Below are 15,724 nucleotides of genomic sequence, written 5' to 3'. Positions count from 1 at the left end.
GGGGTTTGAACCAAGGACCTGCTCGCTGAGAGGCAGCAGCTCTACCAGTTGCGCCACCGTGCTGCCCTGTTTAGATAATATTAACTGTAAAATGTTTTTGACTTCTGTTCTTTTAACGTTGTCCACAGCTGTAAACAAACAGACACTTATCCTGCAGGTTCAGTTAAGAGAGATTTCAGAGACAGTAGTTTTCAACATGTCAGAACAAAAATAATTATCAATACACTGATGATGGTTTAAAAAAAGTCTGACATTACTGATGGTTCTACAAGCTGTTGAATCTTGAAGTGGCCTCAGTTTTAGCACACCTTTTCCAGGTCTGCATTTTTATCCATACTTCCATCCATCCTCCATATTTGACTCACTTCTTCCATTTTGGGTCATGGGGATCGCCGGTGCCCATGTCCAACAATCACTGTGTGAGGGGCGAGGTACACCCTGGACAGGTTGCAAGTCCATCACAGGGACACATAGAGACAAACAACATCACACCTAGGGACAATTTAGAGTTACCCATCAGTCTAACATGCATGCTTTTGGTCTGTGGGAGGAAACCGGAGCACCTGGAGAAAACCCACGCATGCAAGAGTAAAACATGCAAACTCCACCCAGAAAGGCCCCCGGACCGGGATTTGAACCAGCAACCTTCTCGCTGAGACGTAGCAGCTTTACCAGTTGCGCCACCGTGCTGCTCTTTATCCATACTTATTTATGTTTATTTTTTATTATGTCCTGATATGTAAAACCCCACTGAATTGAAAGGAGGTACTTTATTTTTCACATGAATTCATTCCCAGCCTTCTCCTGTTTTCAAACCGACAACCTCTGTTGTTCTATTTGACAGGGGCTGAGTTAGGTACTTAATTTATTTATATTCAACTTCTCGCTAAAATCAACTGACAACAACAAATATATATTTACGTCTGCACGTTAACAAACTTTAAATTAAACATACACGCATCTGAAATTAAATGTTTTCATTGATGACTTCTACACAGAACCAGCTGATAGACTGTGTGACGTAGTGCTGCTTAAAGATGTGATTTTTTAAAATGGAAACGTATCACTGCAGTTAGTAGTGACAGAGAAAACTACAAGTAGAAAGTAAAGGGGAATCAGCTTTTGTGTACAGTTCATCTATGTGGGTTTGTATATGACAGTGCAATATGGTTAAAGATGCATTCAGGTTCTTTATGATCAGGAAATAAAAAATCAACATATAACTGAGCCTTAATTTTCTGAAACAAAGCTTATTTGTGAGAACATTAAAGAATCTGGAGCTGAAGCTTTTCTAAAAGCAGCACTGCAAGTAGAGGTGCTTCATAAATGTTTATGACTGACTGACATGTCAGACACTTCCTAGACTCTCAACTAAACTGTCATCAAATCATAAAAATCGCTCCATCACTGCCCACAGGAGACCATGTAATAAAAGCATCTGATAAAAAGTGACACCACCAAGCTGGCACTTCCTGTCACTGCTTTTTTAGTGCAGAGGATTTTTATTACAGCTACAGGCCACAAAGCCTTATCATTTCTTGCCTCAAAAACAAACTCAGTCTCAAAAACATCAATATTTGGAAATAAGTGAATGAATGATTTACCATTTTCCAAAGGAGGAAAATAGCTCGAGACTTTTTAAGGTTGTGTTGTATTTTCAAAACAGTTTGTTACCTTGAGCCAGGGGTGGTTTAGAGCCTCGTAGACGGTGATTCTCTCTGCTGGGTCCAGCATCAGCATACGTCTCACAAGGTCCTTGGCGCTCTCTGAAATCTGTGCCCACTGGCGAGGATTCAACTGCTCCAAAACACAAACACAGAGTTTACAGGCGTGCTCAAGATTCTGTCAAGTGTGCTGTCTATTCTAACATGTGATAACAGGAGGTGACTGCGAGGTAAACGCTAAATGGACTGTACTAATACAGCACCTTTCTATCTTATCAAGACACTCATAGGACTTTACACTACAACCTGTGTCCTCATGTACCCATTCATACAGCACTCTATACAAAGCTAACTGAACAAATCATTCTAAAGAGACTAATCAGAGCTTTATCACATTCACACAGTGATGGGACACACATCAGAGGCAATGAGGGGTTCAGTGTCTTGCCCAGGGACACTTCAACATGTGACTGCTGGTGGAATCGAACCTCCAACTCTTTCATTGGAGGACGACTGCTCTAACCACTCAGCCACAGCCGCCCGAGGTGCTGAGTGGTTAGAGAAACTGTCTTCTAATGCGAGAGTTATGTTATGTTGTTTATTTGTCAAATGCAGGTAAACACAAGGTCAACAATGCAATGAAATGTTCAGGATGAGAAGAACTGATTTGATGCACAAAAATATAAATAAATAAATAAATAAATAAAAATAAATAAATAAAGAAAGAAAGAAAGCACTAAAGCATGCTACAAGGATACAAAATAAAGTACCAAAAAGTGAAAAAGAAATATATATTTACAAGGTCTAAAAGAAACACAGTAAACAAAAACATAGCAGAATATTACAGTGCAAGTAGGATGAATTAGTATAAATAAGTATTTTACAGGTAGTAATATTGCTTAAATGCACATAATATATATTGTACATAACATGAAGTACACAGGTTGTGTGACAGGTTATTGCACAGGTAGTAACATTGAGATGAATTATGATGGTAAGGTAGTGACATACACGATACATACACAGCCACATAATGCAGCAGCAACAAACATATAAGTTGTCACAGATGTGGCTTGGTGCAATGTTATTGTCCATTGTTCAGTATTATTATCAAGAGTTCAGTAATCTGACAGTTTGTGGATAATAACTGTCTTTGAGTCTTTTCGTGTGGCAGCACGGTGGTGCAACTGGTAGAGCTGCTGCCTCTCAGCGAGCAGGTCCTTGGTTCAAATCCCGGTCTGGGGGCCTTTCTGGGTGGAGTTTGCATGTTCTCTCCGTGCATGCGTGGGTTTTCTCTGGGTACTCTGGTTTCCTCCCACAGACCAAAAACATGCATGTTAGGCTGATTGGTAACTCTAAATTGTCCCTAGGTGTGAGTGAGAGAGTGAATGGTTGTTTGTCTCGTTTGTCTCTGTGTGTCCCTGTGATGGACTTGCGACCTGTCCAGGGTGTACCCCGCCCCTCGCACAGTGATTGCTGGACATGGGCACCAGCGACCCCTGTGACCCAAAATGGAAGAAGTGGGTAAAAGATAATGGATGGATGGATGGAGTCTTTTCGTGCGCGATGGCTGACTCCTGTATCGTCTGCCTGAGGGTAGTAGATGGAAAAGTCCTTGTGCTGGGTGGGTGTGGTCCTTAATGATGCTGCGTGCTTTATGCAGACACCAGCTGTGGTAGATGTCCTGGATGGTGTGGAGACTGCTACCAGTGATGTCCTCTGCTGTTTACACCACCCTCTGTAGTGCTTTCTAACGGGTGCAGTTCCTGTCCCACCCTGTGATGCAGCCTGTCAGCAGGCTCTCAATGTTGCACCTATAAAAGTTAGTGAGGATGCTGGTGTTTGTACCAAACTTATTTAGTCTTCTTAAGAAGTAGAGTCTTTGTCAAGCTTTCTTGACCACAGTGTCTGTTTGTAAAGTCCAGGACAGATCCTCAGTAATGAACTTGAAGCTGCTGACCTGCTCCACCTCAGCGTTGTTTATGTAGATGGTGGGGTGCAGGCCTCCACGCTGTCTTGTCTTGTCTTGAAGGCCACTATCATCTCCTTCGTTTTGCTGACATTAAGAGAGAGGTTGTTTTCGAGAGAGGAGTTAGAGGTTTGATTCCTCCAGTTGTCAGCCACATGTCATAAGACATTGAACTCCTCATTGCCTCTGATGTGTGCCCCATCATAGTATGGATGTGATCTAAAGCTCTGTTTAGTCTCTATATAATGATTTATTCAGATTAGCTTTGTAGAGATGTAGCAGGTTGCTGTATGAATGCGTAAATAAGAACACCAATCATTTACCATTCTTTGGTGATGTGAGTTTGTATCTGATGGTAGAACTTAGGAGAAAAAAAATTCTGCAGTCATTGTTAAGCCTAGAAAACTGTAACTCTACATATTTATTTAGTCAAACAGGAGTGATGAGGAACAGAACAAAGACATAAAACAGAGTGATGCAAAGATCACACAGTTAACATGGTTTCTGAAACAGTCAACAGAAATGGTACAGTCACACCTCAACACAACCCCAAAGTTACCACGACGCTCCGAGATTGTGCTCACAGCTGATGAGCAGTTCCTCCTAGACTTTTTTTGGTCTTTGTCAAACCATTTTAACCCCATGAAACTTGTGCTGGTGTGAATTCAATTGGTTCACACTAGTTGTGTTTCACAGGACAGAAAGTCAACACTAAAAAATAACAACAGAGTTTTCTCACAACACTTTTAGTTTGGTGGCCAGGTCTGGTAACAATAGCTGGTGTCCAAATACAGTGCCACCCATTTTCACACAGATCAAGAGAAGAGAAACGAAGCTAAATTCACCATGGTGGTGGCTAATTACCGTCCCATCCACATTAATCCGGAAAATATTTTAAATAAAGATTTTCTGCTCCCTTTGTGCCTCTTACAAAAAACGTAATGTATTACTACACTGGCAAGCCAAACGTTTGGTGAAAAACAAATTAGATTGTTATAAACAGGTTTTGGTGTCAGATTAAGCTTCTATAACGTTGTCTGTATTTTAACTGTTTATCTGTGAACTTGTGATACAAACATCGTGTCAAGTGGTAGACGTGTTGTTCAGCACCTGCTTTTTTTTGTGTACATGTTGACCACAGTGTGGCACAGTTGGTAGAGCTACTGCCTCTCAGCGAGAAGGTCGCCGGTTCAAATCCCGGCCGGGGGCCTTTCTGGGTGGAGTTTGCATGTTCTCTCCGTGCATGTGTGGGTTTCCTCCGGGTACTCCAGTTTCCTCCCACAGACCAAAAACATACATATTACACTAATTGGTAACTCTAAATTGTCCCTAGGTGTGAGTGAGAAAGTGAATGGTTGTTTGTCTCGTTTGTCTCTATGTGTCCCTGTGTTGGACTGGAGACCTGTCCAGGTGTCCTCCGCCTCTCGCACAGTTATAGCTGGACATGGGCACCAGTGATCCCTGCGACCTAAAAAGGAAGAAGCGTGTAAAGATAATGGATGGATGTTTACCCCAGAGCTCTGTGCCGACTGTGCTCTAATCAGCAGCCAAGTAAACTAAATTCCAAGCGATGTCTAACGTTACCTGCCCACTTTTCAGTGATTCAATGAACCAGCTCCCCTCTCACCATTAGTTACTTTCAAACTAACAAACAAATAAAAAAAAATGCAACATGAATGTAACTTGTAATGCAACGCATTATAGAAACGTAGTATAGCAGAAAGTACAGGTATTTAATGTAAAATGTAATGAAGTAAAAGTCGAAAGTACCCACGTTTAACTCTACTTAAGTAAAGTACAGTTCCATGAAAAATGTACTTAAGTACAGTAATGAAATACTTGTATTTAGTTACATCCCACCACTGGACTTGAGACTTCTGCCTCAGTCTTTGTCTCTGACCAGGCAGCAAGCCAGTAGAATAGTTTATTCATTTATTTATTTATTGTTTCACTGATCTATAGATCATTGGCAGATTAAAAACTACCCAGTCTGAAGCAAAGATTTGGTTCCGTAAAAAAAGTCCCTAGAACCTCAGGTCAAACAGAAAGTTTGAAGAATGTTTATAGTTTCTCACATTTAGGTTTCATTCATTTCAATTCTTGATTCGAAAGATAAAAACCAAAGGAAGATGTCAAACATGTAGAGTGGTAATGCTCCATGGGAGAGTAGCTCTAATCCGGATCTACCAGGTGAACCAGTGGGTGAGGTTACTAGAGTTCTCAGATTCTGGTGGTTCAGTGATGAAAACCACTAACCTTGTATTTGCCTTTGCAAATGGCTTCAAACAATCGCTCCTTGGTGCCGTAAAATGGGAGGCACCCCGACAGCAGGATGAAGAGGATGACTCCGCAGCCCCACACATCCACGGGTTTACCGTAAGGTTCCCTCTTCACCACCTCTGGGGCCATAAAGTGAGGAGTTCCAACACGACCTGCAGTTACAAAGAGGTGCACAGGTAACTTAATGATGTAGATACAATGAAAACAGCCAACTCATGTAAACATTTACAGTACTGTGATACTTCTTGTTTCCATTGAAAATTCTAATTTACACACAGAAAAGTTAGAGTTTGTGAATTTACTTCCTCTTTTCAAACAACTGTGTCAAAATAAGATATGCCACAACACTACACGCACGTGCTCTTTGAAAAATGAAGGGAAATACACGGACTATAAATACGAAAGAAGAAACAACCCTTCATTGTTGGGTTTGCTTCTTCCTTTTATTACAGCACACATGAGAATATGTCATTTCCCAGGCCTTACTGTAATCTAAATAATGTAAATAATCTTAATGTGCTCTGTTCTATAGTTTTACTGTAATTCAGATTTTTTTAATTCAACATCTGTTTTATTGAATTTTTCATTTTTTCAAAGAAAAAACAAACAGCAAAGTTGGTAATGAAACATTTGCATACAAGCATTAGTGAAGACATTAGTAGATGGAATCAATCTGAATTGCATCATCTACATTATAATCCACACCAAAGAAAAGAAAATAATCCCACCCAATCACTGCCAAAAGGAAAGGGAAAAAAATAAAAAGTTAAATAGCCAAGAGACTGCATTGCCCCGAATGAGATGTGTTGTCAAAGAGACTGGAATAGATTCAGGAAAGGTCCCCAAACTTTCCCAAATTTACCCTCTTTCTGTTGGAGTGTGAACCTGATTTTCTGCAGCTTTAAACAGGACATGATGTCAGCCAACCACTGAGCGTGAGTGGGTGGAGACGGTTCCTTCCACCTGAGCAAAATGGCTCGTCTGGCCAGGAGAGAGGTGAACGATATTACGTGCTGTTGGTTTTTATTTAGGTTTGTCACGCCCTCTACAAGACCAAACAGAGCGATCAGTGGGTCAGGGATCAGACATGTATCTAGTACACGTGATAAAGTCTGAAAGATTTCCCACCAGTATTTGTTCAGAGATGAGCAAAACCAGAACATATGGGCGAGAGAGGCTTCAACATGTTTGCATCTCACACAGTATGGGCTAACATCAGGATACATAGAGGACAGTTTCAGTTTAGAGATGTGAGCTCTGTGCACCACTTTAAATTGTATTAGACAATTTCTAGCACAGAGAGAACTGGAGCTCACCAGTCTGAGTATTGAGGTCCAGGTGTCCTCTGAAATAGAGGAGCCAAGATCCTCTTCCCAAGCAGCTTTGATTTAATCTGAGGAAGCATGCTTCAAATCCAATAGTCTACTATAAATGAATGAAATAGAATGTTTTTTATTTGGGTCTAGAGAAAAAATAGTGCCAACAATATTGATATCTGTTAAAATGGAGAGGCTGGGCAAATGAAGTGCCGGCCAAATAAAGTGCCGTATTTGGAGATACCTAAAAAAAATTGGGCTGGGGAAGGCTACATTTTTCCCTTAGTTGTTGAAATGAAGCTAACATGTTATTGAGGAACAAGTCATTAAAGCATACTACACCCCTTCTCTGCCATTCTTTAAAAACAGAGTCCTGAGATGAGGGTTTGAAGAGTTGGTTAGACATGATGGGACTATAGAGAGAGAAACTAGAGAAATCAAAACATTTACAAAATTGTGCCTAGATTTTTAGTGAGTGTTTTACAACTGGGTTTATAATAGTTGTAAGTGGTGGAGCGGGAATGAGGATCCCAAAAAAGCCAGGGTGGACCATTTCCCAGAACACTGTGACTCCATCGCTACCCAGTCAGGGCAGTCAGGCCTGTCAGGCCTGTTGTAATAAAATGACCAGAATGCTAGACGGTGCAAATTTGCTGCCCAATAACAAAAATGGGTAATTCTGATTTTTTACAGCTGATATTGTTTGCAGCTGACAGGAGTTGCTGACTACAGTTTTCTTTGGGGAAGTACTTTGTAATTTAACTTTTTGCATCTGTATTCAAGATTTGAAGTTAGAATTCAACCCTTTTTATACATCTAATAAAGAATAATGTTGATTATAGTCCTAGTAAACATTTAAGCTTATTCAAACTGTGACAAATTTATAATTTATTTCTATTTTTGGTAGCATATGTTAACAAATGTATACACACACACACACACACACACACACACACATATATATATATATATATATATATATATATATATATATATATATATAAAAAGAATAAATGGACCACTGCGGAGTGGAGGGTGTCTGGCTGGTGGACTTCATGGTCTCATCTGTTTTTTGGAGATGATGTGGTTCTGTTTGCATAGAAACGACACCTGGACCTGCCATTCTGTGTTTGTCTTTTTCTCTTTCCTGTCCTCTCCAACCCCAGCAAGTCAAGGTAGATGGCCGCTTGTCCTGAACCTGGTTCTGCTGGAGGGTTCTTCTTGTTTAAAGGGAGTTTTTCCTTTCCACTGTTGCCTTTGTGCTTGCTCAGGGTGGGAGACTGCAACGAAGTGAAGATTCTATAAAATCTTCTGGCTTCTTTAGATAGGTAACTTTTACTAACTGGCATTTTGTAATGTATTTGAAAGTCTTTGTGCAGTTCTAAGATCACATGTGTTGTGAATCAGTACTATATAAATAAATACAGTTTAATTTACCATACCATACCATACCACTTTATTTATAAAGCACTTAAAACAGCAACAAGGCCAACCAAAGTGCTGTACAGACGAAACAACAGGTAACACACAAAGCAAAATACAAAATGAGGTAAATCAGAATATAGACAAAAAACGATGCAGATAATGACGACAAACCAGTGAGGAGGGTACAGGATCAAAACACAGATCATCTTGTGTTGAAAGCTATTGAATAGTAGTGAGTTTTTAAACGGGACTTGAAAACCGAGAGGGAGGGGGCCAGTCTGACAAGCAGAGGTAACTCATTCCAGAGTCTTGGTCCTGCTACAGAGAAGGCCCTGTCACCTTTGCGCTTAAGACGAGTTCCTGGAACTGTGAGGAGCAACTGGTCCGCTGACCTCAGGGAGCGTGGTGGGACATATGGTTGTAGCAAATCAGAGAGATGTGGGGGGCGACACTGTTCAGTGATTTGTAGACATACATGAGTATTTTGAACTGGATTTGAAAGTGAACCGGTAACCAGTGCAGTGAGGCCAAAACTGGTGTAATGTGCTCTCTTTTGCCTGTACTGGTTAAAAATCGGGCTGCTGCATTCTGGACCAGTTGTAGTCGTGCAATGGAGGTCTGACTGATACCAAACAGGAGTGAATTGCAGTAATCAAGCCTAGATGTAATGAATGCATGTATTACTGTCTCCAGGTTATTTTTGGACAATATGGGCTTCAGTTTAGACAGCCGCCTCAGTTGGAAGAAGCATGATTTAACAATCATGTTTACATGATTGTTAAGTTTCAGGGAAGGGTCCATTATCACTCCCAGATTAGCGACTCTTTGTTTTTCTGACAGGGTTAGAGCGGAAAGGTCGATGCAGTGGTTTGTGATCGTGTCGTTGGGAGGGAACAACATGACTTCAGGCTTCTTTTCATTGAAACTTAAGAAATTTAAAGCCATCCAGTCCCTGATGTCAGCCAGGCAGTTGAGCAGCAGTTGAATAGAGCATGTACCATTGTGTCTTAGGGAGAAGTAAATTTGACAGTCATCGGCATAGAAGTGGAAGGGCATGTTGTGTTTCCGGAAAATAGCACCAAGCGGCAGCAGGTATAAAGAGAATAGGAGGGGACCAAGTATGGACCCCTGCGGAACCCCCCATTTAAGCTCTGCCTCTGTGGAACTAAAATCCTTGATCGAGACACAAAAGGATCTGTCAGTGAGGTAAGATCTGAACCAATTGAGGGCTGATCCTGTGACGCCCACCCACTGCTCCAACCTAGCAATGAGGATCTCATGGTCGATGGTGTCAAAAGCGGCTGTGAGGTCCAACAGGACAAGCAGCACAGAATCACCGGTCTCTGTGAATCTGAAGATGTCGTTAAAGACCTTCAGCAGGGCAGTTTCAGTGCTGTGGAGAGGTTTAAAGCCAGATTGGAAAAGCTCTAAGATGGCGTGATCCTCCAGGAAGCACTTCAACTGGGACTCGACTATTTTCTCCAGTATTTTAGAAACAAATGGGAGTTTGGAGACAGGCCGGAATTTGGAAACGACAGAGGGGTCAAGGTTTGGTTTTTTCAGGCGAGGCTGGACAGCAGCATGTTTAAAGGATTTTGGCACCAAGCCAGTGGATAAACTACTGTTTACTATGGCAAGAATGGACGGACCTAGAGTAGGAAAAACCTCCTTTAGTAGTCGAGGGGGAACCACATCAAAGGGGGAGCCAGAAGGTTTCAAGCTGCACATGACCTGCTCTAGAGAAGATAGAGTGATGGGTTCAAAATGGTCAAAAGGAGCTACAGATTGAGGTGGGATGGATGGGTCATGAGTTGGAGGGGAAATGAGAGCTAGGGTGGTCGCAATTTTTTCCACAAAGAAATGTAGGAAGTTGTCGCACAGCTCAGTCGAGGCTTCCAGAGGTGATGGTTCAGTGAGGTGGAGAACAGAGTTTAGGGTGGAGAAGAGGACACGTGGGTTGTGAGAGTTTGAGGTAATTATATCAGAGAAGAATTTTGATTTAGCAGCTTTTACTGTTTTCTGATAACAGCGCCAACTCTCTTTAAGTATTTGAAAAGAGACCTGCAGCCTGTCTTTCCTCCACTTTCGTTCCGCCCTCCTACATTGCTGCCTAGCGGCCTTGGTGACGTCACTCAACCAAGGTTCTGCTTTGAGTTTTGATTTTTTGGTTTTAACAGGTGCAACATGATCCAGAGTCTTTAAGCAGACAGAGTTGAACTGGGATGTCAGCTCCTCAGTGGTGGTGAGAAACACTGGGGGCTGAATGATCATTTCAGAGTTATAAACATCTGTGAAATGTGCGGCAGTGAAGTGGTTAATGGTCCGAGTGCCAAGTGCAGGAATGCACGACTTAGGATTTAGATGGGGGAGGGTGAACTCAAACCGGACTGGCATGTGGTCTGAAAAAACATTATCACCAATAACAAGATTATTAACAGTCATATCATGAGTTAAAACAAGGTCCAGTGTATGTCCACACTCTTGGGTGGGACCGTTTACATGCTGAGTTAAATTAAATGAGTCCAAAAAATCTAAAAAGTCCTTAAAACCAAGGGCTTCTCAGGACAGCACACGTGCAAATTAAAGTCCCCAAAAATGAAAACATGATTATATTTTGGTGTGATTTAAGCCAAGAAGTTAGAAAACTCATTTATGAAATCCTTAGACTGAGGTGGGCGGTAGACAAGTGCAAATAACGTCGGAGGTGAATGTCCGAGTTCAAAGACGCTCAGCTCAAAGCTGGCGTGGGAAACTGGGATGGGCAGTTGTTTACAGTCAAAAGTTGATTTGAATATTGTTAATAATCCACCACCGTGGCGGCCTGATGGCCGCGGGGCGTTAAAACACAGACTGTTTGGTGGCAGTAATTCCGTCAAGGCGCTGGACTCATCTGGAGACATCCAAGTCTCTGTGATGCACAGAAAGTCCAGATTGTGCTCTTGAAAGTAATCCTTGAGGATAAAAGTTTTGTTGGTAACAGATCTTGCGTTGACCAAACACATCCGAATATTGTCCTGAAGTGGAGCTAGCAGCGGTAAAGTTAGCGCGTGCTAATGGCCGCAGGTTTTCAATAACAGCCCCTCCAGGTCGGTCCGGGCTGCGCAATGGCTGACAACTCCCGCTGGTTACCTGGTCCGGGCACGCGGGAAGCTGGAGACCATGACCGCCAGCTGAACAGGAAGATGCAGCGCGCAGAGCTTTCAGCTTCACCAGCTGACCAGCGCGTTTTCCCCGGCATCTGAAGCGAGATCTCCGGGCAGGCAGGTGAGGAGCCCAGCGGAGGTAAGCTGGCACGTCCAACAGCAGGGGGGGAGGAGGGGGGGTCCAGAGGTATGCTGATAATGGTCAAAATAAGCGACTTCAGTGACAGAAAAACGAAGATCCAAAAGTTGTTGTCTGTCATACACCAGCAGAGAGTTGATGTCACAGATGTGAAATGCAAAAAACAAAAATAATCCGAACACCATCAACAGAGGTGGATTGCAAGCCATGTACACGGGCGCCATCTTGGATAAAGTCGTATGAATAAATTTGTATGGAGAATTTGAAAGAGCGCAACAAACATTTAGTTGGAAGAGTCACGGGAGGCGGGCAGCACGGTGGCGCAACTGGTAGAGCTGCTGCCTCTCAGCGAGCAGGTCCTTGGTTCAAACCCCGGTCAAGGGGCCTTTCTGGGTGGAGTTTGCATGTTCTCTCCGTGCATGCGTGGGTTTTCTCTGGGTGCTCCGGTTTCCTCCCACAGTCCAAAAACATGCATGTTAGGCTGATTGGTAACTCTAAATTGTCCCTAGAAATGAGTGAGAGAGTGAATGGTTGTTTGTCTCGTTTGTCTCTATGTGGCCCTGTGATGGACTTGCGACCTGTCCAGGGTGTACCCCGCCCCTCGCACAGTGATTGCTGGACATGGGCACCAGCGACCCCCGTGACCCAAAATGGAATAAGCGGGTAAAGATAATGGATGGATGGATGGAGTCACGGGAGGCAAGAACTAATAGAAAAGAGCAAACTAATTTATGCAGCACAAGTTGAAAAAATAGTAGATCATGGTCAAATGGAGCACATTACTCCAGTTTTGGCCTCACTGCACTGGGTACCGGTTCTCCTTCAAATCCAGTTCAAAATACTCCTGTATGTCTACAAATCGCTGAACAGTTTCACCCCCCCGATATCTCTCTGATCTGCTACAGTCGTATGTCCCGCCACGTTCCCTGAGGTCAGCGGACCAGTTGCTCCTCACAGTTCCAGGAACTTTTCTTAAGCGCAGAGGTGACAGGGCCTTCTCTGTAGCAGGACCAAGACTTTGGAACGAGTTACCTCTGCTTGTCAGACAGGCCCCCTCCCTCTCGGTTTTCAAGTCCCGTTTAAAAACCCACTACTATTCAGTAGCTTTCAACACCAGAGGATCTGTGTTGTGAACCTGTACGCTCCACACTGGTTTGTTGTCATATTTATTATCTGCATCATTTTTAAGTCTATATTCTGATTTACCTCATTTTGTAAATTGCTTTGTGTGTTGCCTGTTTTTCTGTCTGTACAGCACTTTGGTTGGCCTTGTAGCTGTTTTAAGTGCTCTATAAATAAAATGGTATGATATGGTAAGTTGACAATGGTGACATTAAGTGGCTTCTACTTCAGTGATAAAAAAGTTAATTTAATTATGTTGTTACATAATACTGAAAGTGCTAAATTTGCTTGGCCAATAAACATTAATTCAATTCAATTCAAAACACTTTATTAATCCTAAAGGGAAATTAATTGTTGTAACTCATCATCCTGGTTTCATTGAGAGTTGTTCTAGATGCTGATGGCTGTGGGCAGGAAGGATCTGCAGCAGCTCGAACCACAGCAGATCTGAAGAAACTGGCTGCAGATGCTGATCTGTCCTCCCGGACCCAGTGGGCCTCTTGGTCCTCCTGTGCAGCAGGACCATCTGAATGTTGGGCAGAACTCCTCCCTGAGCGATGGTCACTCCTATCAACAGCTTGTTGAGCTCCTCATCATTGCAGACAACCAGCTGCAGGTGTCGGGGGATGATCCTGGTCTTGTTGTCATGAGACACGTTCCCTGCCAGCTCCAGGATCTCAGCAGTCAGTCACTCGAGCACCTCTGCCAGGTAGATGGAGATGCATCCATGGCGCCTCCTTTACCTTAAAATTTAACATTTGGGATTTGGGGCTGTATTTTTTGAGCTTTGAAATGTTAATCAGCTGCTCCTGGTTGTAGAAAACCACCTTGTTGTCATGGTTACACTTCATAACAAATGTCCAAAAGTAAAAAGGTTTTAGTAAAAATCCTTTCAGCTGCACAACATGCAATACCAGAGGAAGTAATAATCCAACCACATCCATTTACATCCAGAAAAAGAGGAAATAAAGTTTCAAAAGTAATATCCCAGAATGAAAGTAACAGCTACTGCAACATGCAGCCACCCAATTCATGTAGTTTTAGGGAATACAATCAATCACAGTATTGCCAGTGTGAAAACAACTCCTAAAAGGCAAACTATCTCAATAGATATAAACCTGTGTAAAGGTCCCCTGTGCTCTGAAAGCACCCACCTCCCATCAGGTGAGCAATGTTCCCAAAAAGAGCTAAATGATTTCTGTTTTTTTTCTTTGTTCCTATTGTGTTCTTCACCAAGCTTGTGTTAGTTTCTCTTTGCAGTTTGTTGGTTTTCCATTTAACGGTTCCCCGAGGTTCATGCAACACAGCTGTAAAGCTGCAGCAAACAGGTCCAAAAGATTAGTTGTTTGATGTGTTTCTGAGGGTGAAGGTAAAGATTCCTCAGGCATAATTGCTGGCAAATATGTTTGTAATATGAAAAAAATTATGTCAAACATTTAAAAAAATGATTTTATTGAATGTCACATTCAGCCTGTATTTCTTTCTGTTGTGGTGATTGTGTGAAAGGTTTTTTGTGACAGCATTAACTTTGTATGTGCTCTTATCTGTTCAGTAGAGTGTTAGGCTTTAAAAACCTGTGGAAAACACTGATAAGCATGAGTTTACGACTTCCTAGTATAGTTGTGTATGTTTGACGACAGGTAATATTCCCAGGAAGAATATTTCAGAGGTGTTTTGCTCTCTGCCATGAATGAACATGTCAGTTATGGATGCTATCATTTTACTGCTGAACTGTTCAACTCAGGTCATGGAAGAGTAGAGACACTGCATCCTGTCAAAGCTGGAATTTTTGCACGTACAAAGTCTTATGGAAAACATGCAAAGTACCATCAGAGTCATTGTAGTTTGTACCATTCACTTAAAATGTATTCATATTTACACATAACCTCAGTTAACAAATTATAGTGGGAGAATTTGTAGCGTTGCAGTGATTACCTCCTGCCACCAGTCCCGATTCTCCCAGCTGGATCGCCACTCCGAACCCACCCAACTTGACCGGAGCGGAGTTCTCTTTGGATGCCAGCAGCACACAGTGAGGCTGAGAACGAGAGCACAAAACAGATGGTTGTGACTTCAGAGTCGACATTTGCTAATTAGAGAATGACACTTGTTTTAAAAAAAATGACATGTGTGAGACCCACCCAAACCATCTGCCATCATGACCACACAGAGGGATGATTACAGGGTGATATGGACTCTTGAGTATTTATGTTCTGGAGTCCCTCAAGTAAATTCACACCGTTCTCAGAACTCATGTATACACCGAGATGGTGTAGGGGCAGGACAGCCGACTCGGGACCTGAAGGTCCTGGGTTCGATCCCCGGTCATTGTACATCTCGTAGTGTCTCTGAGCAGGACACTCAATCCCAAATTGCTCCCCGGGCGCTTACATAGCTGCCCACTGCTCCACCTGGGTGTATCCCAGGTGCAATGGGTTAAATGCAGAGAACCAATTTCGTCTTTGTATGGGAACATACAATGATGACAATTTTTTTTTTTTTTTTCATTTAGCCTTTATTTATCCAGGTTAGTCTCATTGAGCCACGAGAACTCATTTTCAAGAGAGACCTGTTTAGGGAGCACATGGTGGGGGTTAAGGGCCTTGCTCATGGGCCCAGAGTGGGGCGAATGAGGGTGGGGGCAAGTGTGGGTGTTTCACCTACCC

At 42.5% G+C, this 15,724-nt stretch overlaps 1 protein-coding gene across 12 annotated transcripts in view; it reads right to left on the bottom strand.

Annotated features, from left to right (window-relative positions):
• The window catches only part of caska (calcium/calmodulin-dependent serine protein kinase a), a 406,103-nt gene that overhangs the window by 113,533 nt on the left and 276,846 nt on the right, over positions 1 to 15,724 (bottom strand). For 7 of the 12 annotated variants that reach the window (XM_037687091.1, XM_037687084.1, XM_037687087.1 and 4 more), the window contains exons 6-8: positions 14,994 to 15,096; positions 5,890 to 6,065; positions 1,675 to 1,797 (exon numbers count right to left, since the gene is read on the bottom strand). In XM_037687091.1, the coding sequence (XP_037543019.1) occupies positions 1,675 to 1,797; positions 5,890 to 6,065; positions 14,994 to 15,096 (402 nt within the window). Of the gene's footprint in view, positions 1 to 1,674; positions 1,801 to 5,889; positions 6,066 to 14,993; positions 15,097 to 15,724 lie in introns of all 12 variants that reach the window. The other 5 variants (XM_037687081.1, XM_037687083.1, XM_037687082.1 and 2 more) reach the window with 1 other exon arrangement.

Source organism: Nematolebias whitei, chromosome 13 (genome assembly GCF_014905685.2).
Source record: "Nematolebias whitei isolate Nwh7 chromosome 13, NemWhi1, whole genome shotgun sequence".
In the NCBI taxonomy this organism is placed as follows: Eukaryota; Metazoa; Chordata; class Actinopteri; order Cyprinodontiformes; family Rivulidae; genus Nematolebias; species Nematolebias whitei.
This window is presented reverse-complemented; position numbering and strand designations above follow the sequence as displayed.